This window comes from Danio rerio, chromosome 25, assembly GCF_049306965.1.
Source record: "Danio rerio strain Tuebingen ecotype United States chromosome 25, GRCz12tu, whole genome shotgun sequence".
Classification (NCBI taxonomy): domain Eukaryota; kingdom Metazoa; phylum Chordata; class Actinopteri; order Cypriniformes; family Danionidae; genus Danio; species Danio rerio.
In genome coordinates, this window is record NC_133200.1 from 30,170,608 (window position 1) to 30,191,429 (window position 20,822).

A 20,822-nucleotide genomic window follows, 5' to 3' on the forward strand; every position below is an offset into this window, starting at 1 on the left:
TCTCATATATAATGTTATCCTACATTTTTTAAAGGTAAATTAAGGTGTAGGTTATATGAGTGGTTGTTTAATGAAAAAAGTAAAAAAAAAACATCTGTAAGTTCTGAAAGAGATCAGAACACATTACTTTCCATAAAAACGAACAGTAGCACAATTAGTAACTTTTTTGGGAGAGTAACTTAATATTGTGATGCATTACTTGAAACTTTCCCCAACACTGTGTTCTGGTATTTATATTTGTCAGATATTTGTTATTATAATAATTATTTGTATGCAGTATTAAATTAGCTAATAATAAACTATATGTAAACTTACATTTCAGGACATCCAGAACTATTACACCAAAAAAAAAAACAAATAAATAAAATAAAATTGATTGCCTAACCATTGTTCAGTGGGATTCAAACATTGCGATGTCGTGATACTCTTACGTTTTTTAAAAGTTATAAAAAAATCTCTATCAGGTAATACAATCATATGTACTTGAACACAAACTGATAAGAACATTGTAAACTACGAATACATCTAATGCGTCTGGCAGTTTATCTGAAAGTGAGGTGGTGAGTCTGTGATAATGGATAAGTCAAAGGTTTCTCCTTGACAAGTGGCCGAGCATGCCTGTTGATGTTAACAGCGCATAAAGCTATGAATAGATATGACCTGTTTTAGTTACTTCAATTGTGATAAAGCAGGTCACCACTGTTTAGCAGTGCTTAAATGTGACTTGTAATCACTAATAGCGTGTGCACCTTGAAAGTGTCACATTAAAAGTTAAAATGTAAATAAATAGAACATCTTGAATGTTTACTTATTGAGGACAAAACAGTCTGAATTCAACAGGCATCAATTCATTTATTATTTATCTGATATAAACATGTTGTTCTTAGTAGCTTGAACATTATTATTATTATTGCACAAATATCATAAAAAACTTTGCTTAAGAGGCAAAGTCCTCTGATATAATATTCACATTTCCGTGTTCATTGACAAAGTGCTAAAAACACTTAACATGGAAGTTTTTGTTTTAAACCCATGAGTTACAACACGAGAAATCTCTGGTCATGTCAACTTTATATTCATTTCTAACTTAAACTCAAAGTGCTTGCGCCTTCACATTTACAAGAGACCATCATTCCTGATAAATAATTCTCCCGTACAGATCGTATTCTTTGTATGTTAAGTAGCTTTTTAGTCCTGGTGGGAATGGACCTGAGTTTATGTAGTCTGGGTCGCCCAGTCTTTCTGGGCTCATCTGTCCCCTGATGACCAGTCTGCACTGGTGTTGCAGTGAACGTGGTTTCCCTGGGGGAAAAAATCAAACATGGTTTCTTTGTTGTTGTTTTTTATCATATTTTTATCATCTAATGATATGGCATTTGTTTTTGTATTAAATGAGTGGTTCAAAACAATATCCTATTTTAATCTTAAGTTGATGTGTAGCTTTGTGAACATAGACAACATCTCTGAATGTAACACACTCAAAGTTAAATGCAAAGGAAGACATTGGCTTTTACAGAGGTAGCTAAGCAAAGCTTACAGCTAGGGAATTTTGGGGACTACAAAAAATACACCCAAGCTAGAGAGATGCCATACGCTACAGGTTACGCGCATTTACCATGTGCCTGTGCAGCAACAAGGCATGGCCAGAGGCGCTGTGATGTTACAGCAGAGAAAGCTAAAATACCATCTAAATGCTGCTATTTCCACAGAGTGTTTTCATTTTCTGTATTTGGGCTAACAAAGGACAAGACGCAAAGACAGAAGTGCTTACGATTTAATTTAAATTATTTTCCAGAGAGGCGACGCAGTGGCGCATTAGGTAGTGCTGTCGCCTCAGAGCAAAAAGGTCCCTGGGTCGCTGGTTTGAGCCTCTGCGTTTCTGTTTGGAGTTTGCATGTTCTCCCTTCATTCGCGTGGGTTTCCTCCGGGTGCTCTGGTTTCCCCCACAGTCCAAAGACATGCGGTACAGGTGAATTGGGTAGGCTAAATTGTCCTTAGAGTATGAATGTGTGTGTGAATGAGTATGTGTGGATGAATGTTTCCCAGAGATGTGTTGCGGCTGGAAGGGCATCAGCTGCGTAAAAACGTGCTGAATATGTTGGCGGTTCATTCCACTGTGGCGACTCCGGATTAATAAAGGGACTAAGCTGAAAAGAATGAATGATCCAGAGAATTATACTACTATACATATAGTGTGTGTGTATATATATATATATATATATATATATACATATATATATATATATATATATATATATATATATATATATATATATATATATATATATATATATATAAAGCTAGCGTTTGACAAAGGATAGCTTCCAGAATCTCTTTTGTGAAATTTTTTGTTATTTTTATTTGGTAAAATTGATCTATTACATTAACGGTATGTTGTGGAGAGGACGTAAACACAGATGTAAAGAACGGGAAATGCTGTTTTGCTCCGCTAACAATTCAGCTACAAATTCATATTTATCAGTTAAACTTCTGTAAACACCCACAATCATAAACAGCGCATTGTCTGTCTATCTGGCCGCTTCCAGTGTCCCTCTTTACGTTAGCTTTCTGTGCGTTCTACATCTCAAATAACAAACTCGCAAAAGATTTGTGATCGTGTCATATTACTTATATATGCTTAATTCGAATATATATGAAAGACACTTGTCAGATTTTATTTTAGAGAGCAGGCGTGAGGTTCATATATATCCTCTTCATCTTATGTCTAATTCAGGCAAACTGGTAAAGCTAACAGCTACTGTTTACACAGCACAAAACAGCGTGCTTGTAGGAGTTTGACGTGGAGCCAATTCCGCGAATCACAGCTTATTATGTTAGCTGACCAATCAGAGCCTTTTGAGGGCTGGAAATATGAAAGTCGTTTTTATGGTGTATAATATAATATAATGTCTGTTGTTCTCCCCGTGTTAGCATGGGTTTCCTCCGGTCCCACATCTACCCCCCAGGAGAGAAGCACATAGGCGGTTTCAAAAGTCTTGACATTGTTTTATAAACATTGCTCAGCAACATAGACACCTCCAAATGGTGTTAAAAGGGTCACATACTGTACTTATAAGGTGAATTATACCTTATTGTAAAGGCTGATTTAAACTTCTGCATCAAACGCCGGCGTATGCTATGGCACTGATGCATAGCCCTTCGCCACTGACGTGCACCTCTTTAAAAATGTAACTACACGTCGCAACGACGCGTAGCTCAAGCTCTGTGACTGGTCGGCTTGGTAGCGCTGACGAGTCTGGGCGGGACCAAGAGCCGCGTGAATGGTGTGAGCCTGATGGAGCGATTGTTTACAAAAGTGGAGTCCCGTGAAGGAGCTCCGGATGGAAAGTTTTGTTTTGTGTTTACCTCATAACCATATTTAAAGTTAACCATAGTTAACCATAGTTAAAGTTGTTGCACGTCCGCCGGTTCCTGCCTCAAAATGAGCGAGTTTGAGCCACTTGTACATCCCGGAAGTGTTCAGGAAAAGCAAAACAGCAGCGAAGAAACTCGACACAGAGGAACATTTACACCTCACTGCCAACTAGCGTTTCGGAAGTGTTAATGCAGACCAACAGAGACAGCGCGCAGAAGTATAAATGCACAGCTACGCGCGTTGCATGCGCCGTGGGTTACGGCGGTCACTTGACGCAAAAGTATAAACCAGGCTTAAGGTATAATTCACCCAAAAATGTAATTTCTGTTTTCATGTAATGACTTATTCGCAGCCGTAAAGATCACACGTCAGCTGACCATGAGCTGTGTGTTTACTACAGAGGGCATGTGCTTCGTAAATGATGTCTACTTTAGTGAACAGAACCTGCATAGGCTGTAAATAACATGTAAAAAGTTGTAAATAACGTTACGTTTGTTGCACAGAGCGATCGTTTGGGAACCTCGCGGGAAGTGTAATTTGCATGTATGTTTTTTTTTTCTCAAAGTGGCCATGACATGAGCTCACTCGGCAAGGAAAGTGAAACTGAAAAAATGCACATTTAAATGATCATATCGCATTTTAGAGTTATGATTACGACAAGTATTTGATATGTTTTTTCTTTCATAGCGAACACAGTGTGTTGTGCATGAGAATAAGCTTGAAGGCGTAGGGCTAAGGGGAAGGAGTGAACAGCCCTTCGAATGAAGATTTTTCAAGACCTCACTCGAAACCAAGTTGAAAGTACATTGCTCAGAATACACCAGCCACAACAGCAGGATCGCAGCTCCTGTAAGTAAGGAGATCTACAATTTTTTTTTTTTATTACGAATTTTTACAACAAACACGTTTTAATATATTCATAACCGTGTTCGTGTTTTACTATCATGCTTTTTTTTTAAGCAAATTTTTTTAATCCATAATCCATAATACTATTTCCTGTATAATAGTCCCACAACTTTCTGAAACTGGAATACCCTGTCAGTAATGTCTAGGGGCTGGGAATAAGCTTTTTACAGTGTCTGCTATAATGTTAATGTTGTTTTTGGTGTGTTTTCATAGATGAATGTGGCCACGGTGTAAATGCACTGTACAGTTACATTCTTATTGTCTCATAAGATTATTATGATAACATAATTTATTCCTTCAGTGATTTCCTGAAGATCAATACCAAAAAATAACACATCTGGAATAACTACAGCAGTCGCGATCATCTGATCTCATATGAAGCAAGAGATCGTAATTACATGTGATGGCAGGTGCTGTAGTGCTGTCCCAGTTCTTAGGGGTAAATTTTAAAGCCCTTCCCTTTCACCCTCGGTTTTAAGGGCCAAAGGGAAGGGGTAAGGGTACAAAAATAAAATTGGTATTGGGCCTACATGTTTAACAGTGTCACTAAAACTAGCTACTATAGGCTATAAAATCTTGATATAATGCAAGAGGTAATCTGATTATGACAAATGTCTGATTTTACCAGTGAAAAAAAGGTCTAATAATGTTGTTAATGACGGATTGCAAACATATGTCTCAAATATAATAACTCTACTTCAGTTGTATTCTGATGTAACCACATTACTGTGCCTTATTGTAACCAGGACAAATATAAAGTCAATTCAAGTCCACCATTCCATGTACAGTTAAGTCTATAAATATTTGGTCATTGACAGCATTCTAACATTTTTTGGCTCTTTACACCAACTCAATCAATTTGAAATGAAACAAATATGTGTGTAAACAGCAGACTGTCAGCTTTATTTTGAGAGTTTTTATAGCCAAATCAGGTAAACGCTGTAGGAGTTACAACAGTTTGCATATGTGCTTCCCACTTGTTAAGGGTCCAAAAGTAATTGGCTTCACAGCTGTTCCATGGCCAGGTGTGTGGTATTCCCTTAGTACCCCAATTACAATAAGCAGATAAAAGGTCCAGAGTTCATTTCAAGTGTGCTATAGCATTTAGAATCTATTACTGTCAACTCTCAAGAAGAGATCCTTAGAGCTGTCACTATCAGTCAAGCAAATTATACCTTCAAATTAAAGCTGATAGTTAAAGCACATCTTGATCGTTTAATTTCAAATCGATTGTGTTGGTGTATAGAGTCAAAAATGTTACAATTCTGTCAATGTCCAAATATTTATGGACCTAACTGTATATACAGTTGAAGTCAGAAGTATTAGCCCCCCTCAATTATTAGCTGCCCTGTTTAAATTTCCCCTGTTTTCTGTTTAACAGAGAGATTTTTTCAACACATTTCTAAACATAATAGTTTTAATAACTCATCTCTAATAACTTTTATTTTATCTTTGCCATGATGACAGTAAATCATATTTGACTAGATACTTTTCAAGACATTTCTATACAGCTTAAAGTAACATTTAAAAGCTTGACTAGGTTAATTAGGTTAACTAGGCAGGTTAGGGTAATTAGGCAAATCATTGTAATGATTTGTTCTGTAGACTATCGAAAAGAAAATATTGATTAAAGGGGCTAATATTTTGTCCTTAAAATAGTGTTTAAAAAATTTAAAACACCTTTTATTCTAGTCGAAATGAAACAAGTAAGACTTTCTCCAGAAGAAAAAAATATTATCAGACATACTGTGAAAATTTCCTTTCTTTGCTAAATATCATTTGGGAAATATTCAAATAGGAAAAAAATTGAAAGGTTACAATTGTACAAGATTTTAACTAACAGTAAACTTACAGATAATATAATTATTGTTGTTTTACCATATGTTTAGGAAATAGCCTACTTTTTTTTACTTTTTTTTAACCTTTATTTTACAATCATGAGAAAATCATGGTCTTTATTTTAAATAAAAAATAAAATAGTTTGAGCCTCTGCGTTTCTGTTTGGAGTTTGTATGTTCTCCCAGCCTTCATTTGGGTTTCCTCCGGGTGCTCCGGTTTCCCCCACAGTCCAAAGACATGCGATACAGGTGAATTGGGTAGGCTAAATTGTCCGCAATGTATGAGTGTGTGTGTGGATGATTCCCAGAGATGGGTTGCGGCTGGAAGGGCATCCGCTGTGTAAAAACTTGCTGGATAAGTTGGCGGTTCATTCCGCGGTTCATTATGCGAGAAGTACCCGGATGACTTACTACTTCCGGCGAGATTCTGTAGTGTGCATCCCATGCACGCTGCGCTATCCCATAATGCCCAGCGAGAGAATTCATGAATGGAAGTGAGGCGACGCAACTGGCCCAGGTAGGTCACATGACCATGACAAAATGGTGGATGTAGTACGTCCGTATTCCATTCATACTTTTCACATTCATACTGTATAAAACGTACTTTTCTAACGGCCAAGTAGTATGTTTAAATTCAAATGCATTACCTACTGAGTATAGGCAGTTTCGGACGCATCCATGCACTCTGGTGCTCTCGGCAACCTGAGTTCGATTCCCGCCTCGTGGTTCTATGCTGATCCTTCCCCTCTCTCTGCTCCCCACACATTCCTGTCAATACTCTCTACTGTCCTATCATTTAAAGGTGAAAACACACAAAAAATATGTTAAAAAAAGAATATTGTGGCTGAAGTAATCAAACTGACATCAACAAAGAAGGACCACCACTTCAAATGCAGCAGCAAATGGAAAGATTTTGATTGAAGACGACCAAAACAAAAAACACTCATTCATTTTCCTTCAGCTTAGTCCCTTATTTATCAGGGTTGCCCACAGCAGAATGATATTCCAGTTTATGTTTTATGCAGTGAATGCCCTTCCAGCCACAAACCAGTACTGGGAAACAACCATATACTCTCATAGTCACACAAACAGTCATACACTTTGGCCAATTTAATTTATAAAATTCACCTATACCTCATACTGTATCTATAAGCTGTTGGGGAAACCGGAGCACCCGGTGGAAACCCACATGAACATGGGAAAAACATCTAAACTCCACACAGACATACTAACTGGCATCGAATCAGCGACCTTATTGCTGTAATGTGACAGTGCTAACCACTGAGCCACCGTGTTGCCCACAAAATAATTTTTTAAAGCAAAACATTGTTATTTAAATATTTTCTTTTCGGTTTAGTCCCTTTATCAATCTGAGATTGCCACAGCGGAATGAACCACCAACTTATTTGGTAACACTACGAACAATTTAGCTTACCCAATTCACCTATACAGCATATCTTTGAACTTGTGGGGGAAACCGGAGCACCCAGTGGAAATCCACGCAAGCAAGGGGGGAACATGTAAACTCCACACAGAAATCTCAACTGACCCAGCCGAGGCTCGAACCAGCGACCTTTTTGCTGTGAGGCGATTGTGCTACACACTGCTCCACCTTGCTGCCAAATAACATAAATATGGACCCTAGTAACTATGGTAACTATCCCATAACACTTTAATATGGACTCTAAGTGTCAAATCCAGAACTGTTTATGGTACTTACCCAATATTTCTGAAATCTCAGCCCAGTCTTTATGCTTCTTAAGAACCATTTTCAGCTTAGAGCAAATGGGAACATGATTGACGTAGTCGAGGAGAACCCGCACAGCTCTCGCTGCAAACTGCACTAGCCAGGACACGCTGATGAAATCACAAAACTGAATGCAGAAGAAGATAGAAACAGAAATAAAAATACAATGTGTTTAATGAAAGTGTAAACATGCGATATGGACCATAATAAAATATTAGCATTTTTGAGACGTTTTTCGATATTTATTTTTTTACAGAACACTCAAATTATCAACAGATTGATGGCAATGCCACATTCACAAGTGCCTTACCATCACGGATTGCCTAAACTTGACAGGCAGAAGAATTCTGTGCTGAAAACAATTTCTAATCACTCTGATCCATATTCACCTGTCTGGTCATAGAATGGCTCGATAGTGACTTAAATAACCCAAGAGAACCAAACTATTGTGAACACACACGTTTAAAAAAATTCACAAAAGTATTTTTGTAGCTTTATAATATTCAAATTGAACCACTGAAGTGGCATCATACAACAGTGATCTTGGAGCTTTGTATAGAAACTGTTGAACCACTGACACGGATTGTTTTGACAAGGTAAAAGTTCATTTTCTGGACCAAGTCAGGACCATTGCTGTCTTAGTAGGATCAGAGTTCTCTCGAATTTCATCCAAAATACATGTATATGTCTTTCAAAGATGAATGACATGCGAATGATTAATTATTAAGAGATTTTTTTTATCCTATTTCAAGAGTTCACACTCAGCTGATTGATTATGATAGCGTTTGTTTGCCACGCTGTCCCGGGAGAGAGCCCTGAGCTCAAAAGATCCTCAAGCCTGGGGCTCCCTCTTATTTTCAGGTTGAGAGGGGAGTTTGAGCTCAGGTAAATCTTGAGAACTCCCCTGCTTATTTATGGCTACTGACAAATTAGGGATTGCTGTAGAGAAATTCTTCTTGTCCAAAAGCTCATCTGTGGTGCCAATTTGGTTTAGTCAATTTACTTATGTCGCATGTCTTTAGAGCAGAGATGCCCAGACTAGGGCTCTTTGATTTGGCCTGCAATCCCATCTGAGAAGAGGGAACGAATTATAGAGTTGGTTTAGAGAATGTCCTTTCAAATCGAATGTAATTTTTTATTTGTTTGTTTGTTTTATTGTTAACAGCTAATTGAAATTAAATGTTTCAATGAATTTTTGTAATTAATCAGATTTAGTTTAATTGTACAAACTGTGGGCGACGCAGTGGTGCAGTAGGTAATGCTGTCACCTCACAGCAAGAGGGTTGCTGGTTCGAGCCTCGGCTGGGTCAGTTGGCGTTTCTGTGTGGAGTTTGCATGTTCTCCCTGTGTTTTTGTGGGTATCCCCTGGGTGCTCCGGTTTCCCCCACAGTCCAAAGACATGCGGTACAGGTGAATTTGGTAAGCTGAATTGTCCATAGTGTATGAGTGTGTATATTGATGTTTCCCAACATCCGGTTGAAGCTGGAAGGGCATCTGCTGCGTTAAACATGTGCTAGATAAGTTGGCGGTTCAATCTGCTGTGGCGACCCCGGATTAATAAAGAAATTAAGCTGATAAGAAAATAAATGAATGAATGACTGTACATACTGTCACCTGAGGACAATGCAGAGACTTAGAGGCAGATTCTGCTTGTCTAGTGTATTTAACATCGAACTGCACTGTTTACTCACCCATGGCAACTTTAATGTAATATAGTATGGTGTATTTACCTTCGGCCCACGGCTGATATTTGGTTTTTGCCCCTTTATTTGAAAAAGTTTGGGCACTCCTGCTTTAGAGGTTGGGAGGAAACCAGAGAACACACATGAGCACAGGGAGATGTAAACTCAGACAAACTTGACAGAAACGTTAACTGGCCTGGTAAGGACTTAAACCAGTGACATTCTTGCTGTGAAGCAACAGTGCTTACCACTGGGCTTCTGTGCCGGCCTATCTAAGAAAAGGGAGGAGGAACAGGGGTAAAAGGGGGGTTCTTCAAAACAAAGATGACTGAGGTATGAAAACTCTGGTTATTTATGGTGACTTAGGAATTTTCTCAGTGGTAAATCATGTGTTAGCTAATGTGGAACCTGCCATGGTCAATCATAACCACGTTCCACTCAAAATTAACATAAAAATAAACTTCCCTGAAGGTTGCACGGTGGAGCAGTGGGTAGTGATGTTGCCTCACAGCAAGATGTCGGTTTCCTCTTTCTGCAATGGTTTTCCCCACAGTCCAAAGACATGCGGTACAGGCGAAATGAATAAACTAAATTGGTCGTAGTGTAAGAGTGTGAATGTGAGTTTGTATTGATGTTTCCCAGTACTGCAGCTGGAAGGGCATCCACTGTGTAAAACATATGCTGGTTAAGTTGGCGGTTCATTCCACTGTGACACTGACTAAAAGGACTAAGCCGAAAAGAAAATGAATGAATGAATAAATTTCCCTAAGTAGTGAAGTAAGATTCTTTCGTTTTATTCACCATATTTTTTTTTTGTATCTGAGCTATACAGTACCTTTACCAAAAGCATCTGGCGTGTGCATACATTAATAACAAAAGCAAATTTAAGAACAAAGACACTAGTGGTGGTGTACTTACTGGAATCTGCTCGCTGGTCTGTTCTGTGGAGCGGCCCCATGTTGAATCATGAGGACAACGGAAGCATTTGTCTGCATTATAACCACTGTTTAATAGCATTCGCATCATCATCTCATCCCTCAGGCAGTATTGTAAGGCTGTGGGAAACACTGTGTCATTGACCTCTGTGAAGTAACAGTTCACATCTGCTTGGCTGGCCAGCAGAATCCTGACAACCTCGTACCGCCCAGCTCTTACTGCCACTAGAAGGCAGTGCAGAGGATCCAAGTCTGTTTTGGCTCCGGCATTCAACAGCAATTGGGTGCCAGTCACATCTCCATTGGAGACTGCAAAGTACAAAGCAGTCCTTCGCAGGTCTCCGTATTTCTCAGACACTTGTGGATCTAGAAGGTCATTGACGTCGAAACCTTTGTCCAACAGAAGCTCTAAGCACCGGACATGGCCTCCATCTGCAGCTGCATGAACCGGGCTCTGGCCTGATAGACGGAGCGCTCTCCTCGTGGTTATTGGGATCAACATTCTCAATGCACTGAAAAGAGAAAACTAGATGTTGACAATGAGGAAATGTAGATGTTATGTTGTGTATTCTGATCATTCTCTAGATTCATATTCACAAAGCATCTTAAGACTAAAAGTAACTTATAACTAAGCATACACAACTAAGCATATACAACTTTTTCAGTAGTAGTTTGGTAATACATGCTTCAGAGAATCAACTTCACACAAAAATAGAAAAAAAAAAGAAATAAAAGTAAATCTGAAAAGAAAAGTAGGCCTAAATCTGAAAGTCTCGAAGAGGACTTTTAAGTCACTAAGCCAAAGTACTGCTATGACAAACTACTTGGCATTACTAAAACACTAAAACAAATGATGATCTATCAATTTTGCTTCTGGACTAACGAAAATGTGATTTCTGACCGCATAAGTTTTGTGAATATGGGCCCAGGAGTGACAAAACTAGCATACCATTAGCACATTTTCTTACAGGTAATGGCCATTGTATGCAGCACGGTGGATTGGAAGCTGTAGGGAAAGACTAGCCACATTTGGATCAGCCCCGTGTTGAAGTAAAAGGTCAATGCAATCCGGATTGCCAGAACCAGCGGCATCATATAACACGCTGTCTCCATTTGGTGCCTGAGCATTTACATCAGCACCTGTGGATTATAAAATTCTGTTAGTTTACTAGCTCATGTAAATATATACAGCTGAGATCAAAATTAGAAAACAATCCACTGCAAAATGACAGTTTTCACTAAATTTGCTAGATGATAAACCATTCTAAAGTGACTGAAGCCATCTGACAGCAGGTTTGGGGATTTTTTTCTGCAGCAGGAGTTGGACCCCTTAGCTACAATACATGGAAGAGTGAATACAAACGTTTATCAGAAACTCCTTCAGCAACATATGGTTGCTTCACTGTTCAACACTCAATCAGCCAACAATTTTCATGCATGACAATGCCTCATCACATAGCAGAAAGGATACAGCAGTTCCTCGAAGCTGAAAGTATTGAAATAATAAAATGGCTTGTTCATTGCTGTTCTTTACTGTTTCTCCCTTTTTATATGAGCAATATCTCACTTGTAGCAGTCCGATATAGCTGTATATTGGCAATGTGTCACCAGTAACGATATACAGCCATACTGCTACAAGTGTGATATTGCGTTTATACAACAGTTTGATGGTATAATCTTGTATATATATATATATATATATATATATATATATATATATATATATATATATATATATATATATATATATATAAAATCAAACAGAGAGTCTAAAAACCTTTTTGTAAAAAGGAACTACTTCCTTCCACCATTCATTCATATCTGCAACTGATGTCAGAACAGCAGAAATCGTTGCTAAGTCACACGTCACTTTAGAGTTAGAATTTGTATGTTTCTCCTGCGTGATGTCTAAAGTGATAACAAAACAGGTGATTTTGATGACATTTTAAGATTATATGGACTCAGTCTACAGAGTATTTCTTAGATCACAGTAACGCTAGTTAACACAGAAAAAGCCAAAGCAGCAAAACCACTACCAGATTACAGCTGTGTTTGCGACAAGGAGAAACATTAAATACACATGCGGGCATTTCTTCTTTATTTCTTTTACTGAACTAGTCTGCAGTAACGAAAGCAGGAAACTCAATAGAAACAAACAGATGGCCAACCAAAAACTCATGGTTATGCATGGTTATATGTGAGTCATCTTACACACAATACACTACATTTATACAACATACAAAAGAGAGAGATCGACTCAGAAAGTCACCTACCAGTTTAATAATAATTTGATCAACTGCTGTTATAAATTACTCTGTTTTTATCCTCTAAGGCTTTTTATGCGGTCTCTGTTGCCATCTTTTAGATGAACAACACCAACCGTCTTTGTTCTGTTCAGACATAGGCTAATGGCCGCCGGTGTGCTGTCTCTCAGAAATGATAAATAATTAAAATAGGTTCTATACTTATAAATTAACAGCAATATAAACAACTACATTATCACCTAAAAAAGATTCAAAAGTACTTTATGTTGTCCAACAGCAGCAATATTCGTCAAACTGTAGAGTGTCCTCTGCTTGTTGCTGTATGTGGGCGAAATAATACACAAGGGTGAAGGGTTAAGAGGCTGCACGAGTGCTGTTATTTGCAGACTATCACACGGCTATAAGCCAGTCAAATTCAAAACCTGATAAAAATGTTATATAGATAGATAGATAGATAGATAGATAAATAGATAGATAGAAGTGCCTTTATTTTATAAGTAAATATATGTGGTTAACAGTAAAATACTGTTTTAGAGCACTACTAGGATGATATTCACCTTATTTTTCGCCGACGAGCGGGCGCAGCCATTTGAATCTTTTTGGCACGAGACTTCCGGTCTCATTCACTTCCATTCATTTTTATACATTAAAAACTGCTCGTTTCGCTGTTTGATGTTGCAAACTGATATTTCCTTGTTATATTATTCTACTTGGTCTGTATAGTAATGCAAACATTTGTTTGTAGAGCAAGTAGTTTGACTGTTTTTTGCCGTTTATTATTCCTAGTCATTTCTCCCATTGGCGACTGAATCGGAAGTTCTAAGACAATCGCGAAAACAGGCGCACTTCCGCATTTTAGAATAAGGTCAATAGCCACAACTAATAGCTGTACAAATTTTCACGATGATGTTATGCCTGAGAAAGGTATTTATACATTGCATTTAAAAGTGAAAAACAGAGCATGCTGCATTTAATTCAATTTCATTTCAGACAATTTAGATTTTATTTTTTATATACTTAAAAAAATATATATTATAGTAAATACTATAATGTTTTTGACAACAGTAGTGAATTATATTGTATATATTATAGTTTTCACAACTCTTGGTTAAGGAGTGCTGCAGTATACAGGGAAACTGTAATAAATACTGTAGCATACTTTAGTTTTTACTGAAGTAAAGTGTTGTAGTATAATATTCCCATTATAGTTTTAAGAAACTACAGCATTTGGTCATTTGTAGTAGTATAGTTGCTGTGTTACCATATAGCAACTAAAGATTTACCTCAACAGATTAATTCAAGAATTTTTCTATAGTACTGTTCAAAAAACACTATAGTATATTTACTATAAATTACTATAGAATTTTTCATGTGGATTTACATTTACAATAACAATAAGATACTAGTATCACAGCACATAATCCTTTTTTGGATAGAATGCAAATGCACTTCAAGATGAGTTTCTTTTTGGCTTATTCAATTCATCTTTATTTCTTTAGCGCTGTTACAATGTAGATTGTGTGAATGCAGCTTAACATAGAAGATTATAGTAAATTAAATAAGTAAATAACTTATGATAGATTATTTTGTTTATGAACTGTTCTCTAATTTTAATTTCCACTGTATTCTGTATATACAATGTGAAGCTGTAAAACTCCTTATGTTGTCTTTTTTAGTTAAACACATTGGTCAATCAGTATTACCGTAGTGAATAAGAATGTCCATTGCTTCTGCTTGTGCGTACTCCGCAGCAATCCCTATGGCCGTCACTCCGTGCTCGTTTGTCTCCGAAACGTCTCCTCCGTGTTGTAGCAGGAGCGTGAGGATATCAGTGCAGCCCACCTTGGCCGCCTCATGAACGGCTGTCCACTGTTTAGGACAGACTTGGTTCACCGATGCCCCTCGTGATAGAAGTGTAAAGGCGATTTCAAATGAATCTGTTCTTACAGCTCCAAAACAAAATAGGAACTTATTATAAAAGTACTAAAGACATTACAGTGGTTGCAAATGAGAGCCTACCCAACAGTAAAGGAGATTCATTTTTGCTGTTGATCCTGTTTGGTGAAGCTCCATGTTCTAGTAGAGTCCTAACGTTGTCATCCAGCCCAGCTTTAAGCGCCAAAATCAAGGGTGTTTCTCCATCTGCGGTTTCCTCCTCTAAACTCAACCTGTAAGAAGCTAAGTATATAATGAATATATTTGATTTGAAAGTCATTCAGTCTTTTTTTATATTCAGTGATAAAGCTAGCGTCACTGAATCATTCACTTAAGCGATTTATACAGTGGCCGACAAAGCTTAACGTGCTGTAATTTAAAAAACAAGTGCAATTACAAAAAAAACGCCAGCAAACTGAGAAAAGATCTTCATCAGTTTGACAGCACACATGCTGCAAATCGTCACAACAAACACATTAAAAAAAAAAAAAAAAAAAAACGGGCTGCATTTTCATAAAACGTAAACAATTATCAAAACACGCTGCATTTTCTCACAACACAAAAAAATGGAACACAACGGAAATGTTTCAAGGGGACCCAACAACTTGACAAATGCCACTTTGCCGTTACTATGGCTGTTTCTCAATTCCAAAAACGCAGAGAATGGCCTTGTGTTCTTGTGGAGACCGGTCTTGCCAGGTCACCTCGGAAGAATGAACTCGAGAGACTGCGAGAACACAGAATGTGTCCTGTAAGAAATGAGATGCTGTGTTCTTCTTGATGGTCACATGACTATTATGCATTTCATCATTCATTCATTCATTTTGTTTTTGGCTTAATCCCTTTATTAATCTGGGGTCACCACAGCAGAATGAACAACAAACTTATCCAGCACGTGTTTTATGCAGCGGATGCCTTTTCGCATTTATAACAAAAAAATCATTTAAACATTACATCATTCATACAATGATTTAATATTTTATTTAATAATACGTTGCACAATACAAATAAAAAAGATTTTAAATTTCAAACAGATTTCAAATTTCAGCAAATAAACATCCTTAATAAACATCCTTAAATAAACATCCTTAAATTATGATTTTCATGCTGATGTTTACTTTCACAGTTTCATTTAGGGAAACCCCTGAGGTAAACAAGTTATATCTCTGTACTTTAATAATAAATCTATCCATAATTCTGTGCTTCCCACTTCCTTTAACCCGCCGAAAGGACTTCTGGAACTTCTCGAGCGAGTTCGATGCTCAAGTCTGCATCATCCAAGTCTACATCATCCTTCCTACCAAGAAAACATGCGGGAACATTCACACGTCCTCCATTCTTGCAGTCTTTTGGAGTTTTGGAACAGAACTTTGGCGATTGATGATGACATTACATTAACACAAGGACGCAAGATCGCTGAAGAACACATATTGAGAAACAGCCTGTTGCTCAGTGAAGTTGTAGGTGATCTTTGAAATGTGAGTTTTTTATGTGTTTATTTTAATAACCATAACCTGAAAAGCCGGGTCCGTCACTTTTAGGGTCTCTTAGAAACATTTTCATTTTGTTGTGAGAAAATTCAGCAATTTTTGTAATTTGTTTGCTGTCAAACTGATAAAGATCCTTTATCAATTTGCTGGCATTTTTTGTAATTGCGCGTTTTCTTAAATTGCAGCACGTTAAGCTCTTTCGGCCGAGGTAGATTTAAACCCACCAAGCAATTTGTTTAAAAAAAAAATAGACATCAAAACATAGATGTTTAGCTTAAATTTGAGCAGTTACCTAAAATCTAACTATAGTCCAATAATAGACAAAAAATGTGTTTGACAGCTTACACCTCAAAAATGTTTTTTTTTTACTTAAAAAAACTTACTTTTCTAGACAAGCAAAAAAATGGTTTTGTTTTCAGAACTAATTGTAAAGCTAAACTCTCATTCTGGCATAATAATCAAATATTCTGAAGGTGTGCCGTAGCACAATGATTTTATGGTAAAATAAGGGTCTAATCTGATTCAATGATCTATGCTAAGCTAAAAGTGCTTCCAGCAGACCTGAAGAATGTTGAATCAGCTGAATGTATTAAAAAAATGTAAAACTCAACTATTCAACTCTAGGTGCTTGTAAAATAAGCCTATAAAAAAGTGTTTTGATTTCATGTTTTACATTGAAATAGATTAATTTAAAGAGGCTGTGCATAAATTCAAATTTAAAATTTGAGTTACCTGTTGTAATTGAGTTATTTGTCGATCTGACAAATTTTAATTGGATGAACATTTTTTAATCTTATGCCTTACCCAGAATATAAAAATACATATAAATACATTTAGATCCTTTTCATTAATCATTGGAATTTGAAGAGACTTTCAACCAGCACAACAACAACAACAAAAATTCTTAAGACAATCAACTACTGCACCTTTTAAGCAAGCTTAACATCCAAGACTTTTTGGTGTTCCACTCTGGATTAGTTTGCATGAAAGAAGTAGATGGTGATATCATAATGTTTTCTAAGACATTTTTGCTTTATTTCGAGATTCCTAAAGGCAACTTTGTATATTAACGTTGCACCTCCCGGGAGAGGGGATTACTGCACGATTCCTCAATGGTCAATTGTATTGCAAAAGCTCATCTTGCTCATCTAGGTCACCTGATGGATCCATTTCTCTCGAGGTAAATGGAGTTGTCGTTGTTTTCAAAAATAATGTACCAACATTTTTTGAGTTTTCCTTAAAACAAGTGAGATAATCTGCCAATGGGTTAAGCTAAATAATATTTTTTTTGTTTTGACATAAGATTATTTCACTTACCCGATGAATTATTTTAGTTGTTTTAAGGAAAACTTAATTTTGACAATAATTCTTAAAACAAGACCATATTTTTGCTCGTCTAGAAAACCCTTTTTGATTTAAGAATATTTAGATATGTGGGCTAGAAACAAGGCAAAAAATCTATGTTAAACAAGGCAGTGTAGTTAAAGTATGTGTAGTAACTTGCTATTTCAGAAAAGCATTCCCAACGCTGGTATAATTCTCATTTTCTTTTTTATTAGTGGTCGCCACAGCGAAATGAATCACCAATTATTCTGGCACATGCATTAGTAATGCATGCCCTCCCTGCCACAACCAAATAATCAGTGTGCACTTGCTCATGCAACCACTGAAGCACACACACCAGGCTTCTGGGAAACACACACACCAGGGCCAATTTACTTTATCCAATTCGACTATACTGCATGTTTTTTGGTCTGTGTGTGGAAGCAGAGCACCCAGATGAATGCCTTACAGATGGGTGGAACATGCAAACTCCACATAGGCTAAACACAGAGCCACCGTGCTTTTCTCAGAAGCCACCTTAAGGAACTCAAAATTAATTTCTCATTTGTTGTTTAAAAACATATAGCTTCTTGTATGCTTTAGCATTAGAATGTGTGCTTTAGCTCACCATAAAGTACCATCTCCAGCACCTGCACTGACTGCTGGATAGCAGCTCTATGGATTGGGTACCACCCCTTGGTATCCATCTCAGTGAATGCAGCAGGATAATCTGACAGTTCTTGCAGAGCAAAGAGGTCACCTGTGGGGCCAGATGAGAGCATTTTGCACTTTTCTTCTTCATTTTTTAATAATAAGAGCGTCTTACCAACATAGCTATTTATCTCTACTAAAAAGTAACACCACTTTTTTTTTTTTTTTTTGAAAATAGACTCATTTAGATACCCAGACATTCTGACGCTGTGCCATATGACACAATAATAGGATGGGAAACATGCTAATCTGATTCAATGATCTATGCTAAGCTAAGCTAAAAGTGGTTCCGGCAGACCTGGAGATCATCTGATTGGATTTAAAAATTGTAAAACTCAACTATTCTAACTCTAGGTGACTTGTAAAATAAGCCTATATGAAAAAAAAAGTGTTTTGATTCCATGTTTACGTAGAAATTAATTCAGTTAAAGCAAGCATAAAATCTGAAAGGAAGTATCACCTCGGAATATTGCATCCAAGACTTTTTGGTGTTCCACACTGGATTTGTTTGCAGGACAAAAGTAGATGGTAATATCATAATGTTTTCTAAGACATTATTCCAAAAGGCAACTTTGTATATGAACATTGCACCTTCCGAGGGAGGCGATTTCTTTGCAGGATTCCTCAATGCTCAGTTGTATTGCAGCATCAAGAAGCTCATCTTCCTCATCTAGGTCCATTTCTCTGGAGGTGAATACAATCTTTTATAGAAGCATGTAATGATCACTTTGTTTAGGTTATGTGTTTTTTATGTCAAGTGTTATATTACAACCAATACCCAAAATTCTCAGAACATTTTAATATGACACTCACTGTATGAAAGGTTGAAGTGGACGGTCAGTTTCCAGAAAGACACTTCTGCTGCACTTACAGCGAATTCAATTCTTTTTCAAGGTAGTTGTTTTCACAGAAACATGAATATTTTTTTACAGTTCTAACAGCTGAACACGCAGGATTCAACATTTATACACCACAAGAAACTAACTTTATGTTAGTTTCAAAGAAAGGCTGAACTAGGGCATGCACAAGCGACACTTCATCTGCCACTTCGAATGAATCATTCACGCTTCGCTGAACAGTAAACAAAGGCTGTAATCTCACCTTGTGAAACACAGTTCCAGGGAAATCACGCGTCTCGTACTGCTGTGCCAGTACTTTAGCTGCACCCAATCTGAACTTGAGTGTCCCACTTCCCATGCCCAAAACAGCAACAGACATGCGTCTAAATTTGGCCTTCACCTGCTCTGGCCTTCAAGTCAAAAGACAAATGACCTATTTTTTTTTTTTTTTTTTTTATGAATTATTATAGTGTGTTTTTTTTAAATGTGTAAATAGTCTGTAACTTAATTTTGAACTGAAATGTATATACATACAGTTCATACAGATTATTAACTCTTATTTATTCTTTAGAGCATGACATGACTGAGAACAGATTTTTTTTAAATATGAGTTTTAATAACTAATTTCTATTAACTAAATTATTTTGTCTTTGCTATTATAAGGGGGCTAATAATATGGCTCTTTAAGTTTGTTTTTTACTGCAGCCAAACGGTTAAAGTTTCCATAAAACATCCTTTTTTAAAATGTATTTTAATAAATAACAACAATATTTTAATGAATAAATAATTTTCATTTATTTTAAATAATTTTTTTTATGTTAATACACCAAAAAAATTAAAAATTCAACTTTTGTATACAGTCTTAAGGCATAGCTCAGAGTACAGTAGCTTATATACTGTGTGCAGTGCAGGTATGACTGTACAGCTGAGGAAATCCCAAAGTTACTGCAATGTAACATCCATGAGGTCAATGAATAACTCGAGAAGGAATCTTGGAAAATCTCAAAGAAGGAACCTTAGGGAAAAAAAAGCTTAATCTTTTACAGCTCTTGGGCAATGTGTTTTTGGTGTGCACGGTCAAAAGGAATGTATAAATGAATAAAAAAGCTGCTTAATGAAAGAATAACTATGAATGTGAGTAGAAATATAAATCAGTTTACAAATTAACAGTACAAAGATGTTTATGTAAAAGAGCCTTTGCATGATTTATTAAACTGATTATAAAATGGACGCAGGATAACAGACGGACGGAGATTAAAAATAAAGCTTTGTTCTGACTCAAAAGCTTCTAGAAGGAAGCATAAATGACAGCGCAACAGGCTTGATGACAGTACAATAGCACTGACAAAGTGAATATAAATACCACAGACGGTTATCAAATCATTTAATCACTGGGCAATACACAGGATACACCATGGTGCGTGAAAATAATTAACATCATAAAAGGCTATTTGTGTTGGGAAATAATAAAGTACCTAATACAGGAAGGAAGGAATTTGGTATCGTTTATTCAGTTAGTCTTTATATAACTAAACATTCAATGAAAAAACATTTTTTAATTTAAAAATATTCACAAATTCTTATTTTTTAAAGCTGAAGATACTTAAGTTTACTTATTAGTTTAAAGTCTGCATGAACCGTGTGTTGCTAAGACTTTTATTTCAGTATGTTGATGTGCTTCCACCTGAAACGTAGTATTAAGTAGGGGGTGGGGCTTTCATTTTGCACATCATTCCCTCATAACAAACTAGCAGTTTCTTTGGAAGCCCTTAGGTT

At 36.7% G+C, this 20,822-nt stretch overlaps 1 protein-coding gene across 13 annotated transcripts; it reads right to left on the reverse strand.

Moving 5' to 3' along the window:
* Positions 1 to 832: 832 nt before the first annotated feature.
* Positions 833 to 19,365, reverse strand: asb15a (ankyrin repeat and SOCS box containing 15a). 13 transcript variants are annotated; one of them, XR_012400451.1, is made up of 12 exons: positions 19,309 to 19,365; positions 19,021 to 19,091; positions 18,799 to 18,891; positions 18,668 to 18,705; positions 18,125 to 18,256; positions 14,768 to 14,926; positions 14,452 to 14,697; positions 11,453 to 11,624; positions 10,468 to 10,996; positions 7,841 to 7,994; positions 6,768 to 6,909; positions 833 to 1,302 (listed from the first exon to the last, which is right to left on the reverse strand). XR_012400451.1 is itself a non-coding variant. In XM_073943238.1 (11 exons), the coding sequence occupies exons 3-11, from the start codon at positions 18,885 to 18,887 to the stop codon at positions 1,130 to 1,132; spliced, it is 1,644 nt and encodes a 547-aa protein (XP_073799339.1). In that variant the 5' UTR covers positions 18,888 to 18,889; positions 19,021 to 19,091; positions 19,309 to 19,365; the 3' UTR covers positions 833 to 1,129. The 13 variants fall into 13 exon arrangements, 11 of the variants coding, with proteins under 11 accessions (XP_073799339.1, XP_073799337.1, XP_073799338.1 ...); XR_012400452.1 differs by lacking the exon at positions 6,768 to 6,909 and having other exon boundaries at positions 10,468 to 11,010; XM_073943238.1 differs by lacking the exon at positions 6,768 to 6,909 and having other exon boundaries at positions 14,452 to 14,649; positions 18,799 to 18,889.
* Between the last annotated feature and the right edge of the window lie 1,457 nt (positions 19,366 to 20,822).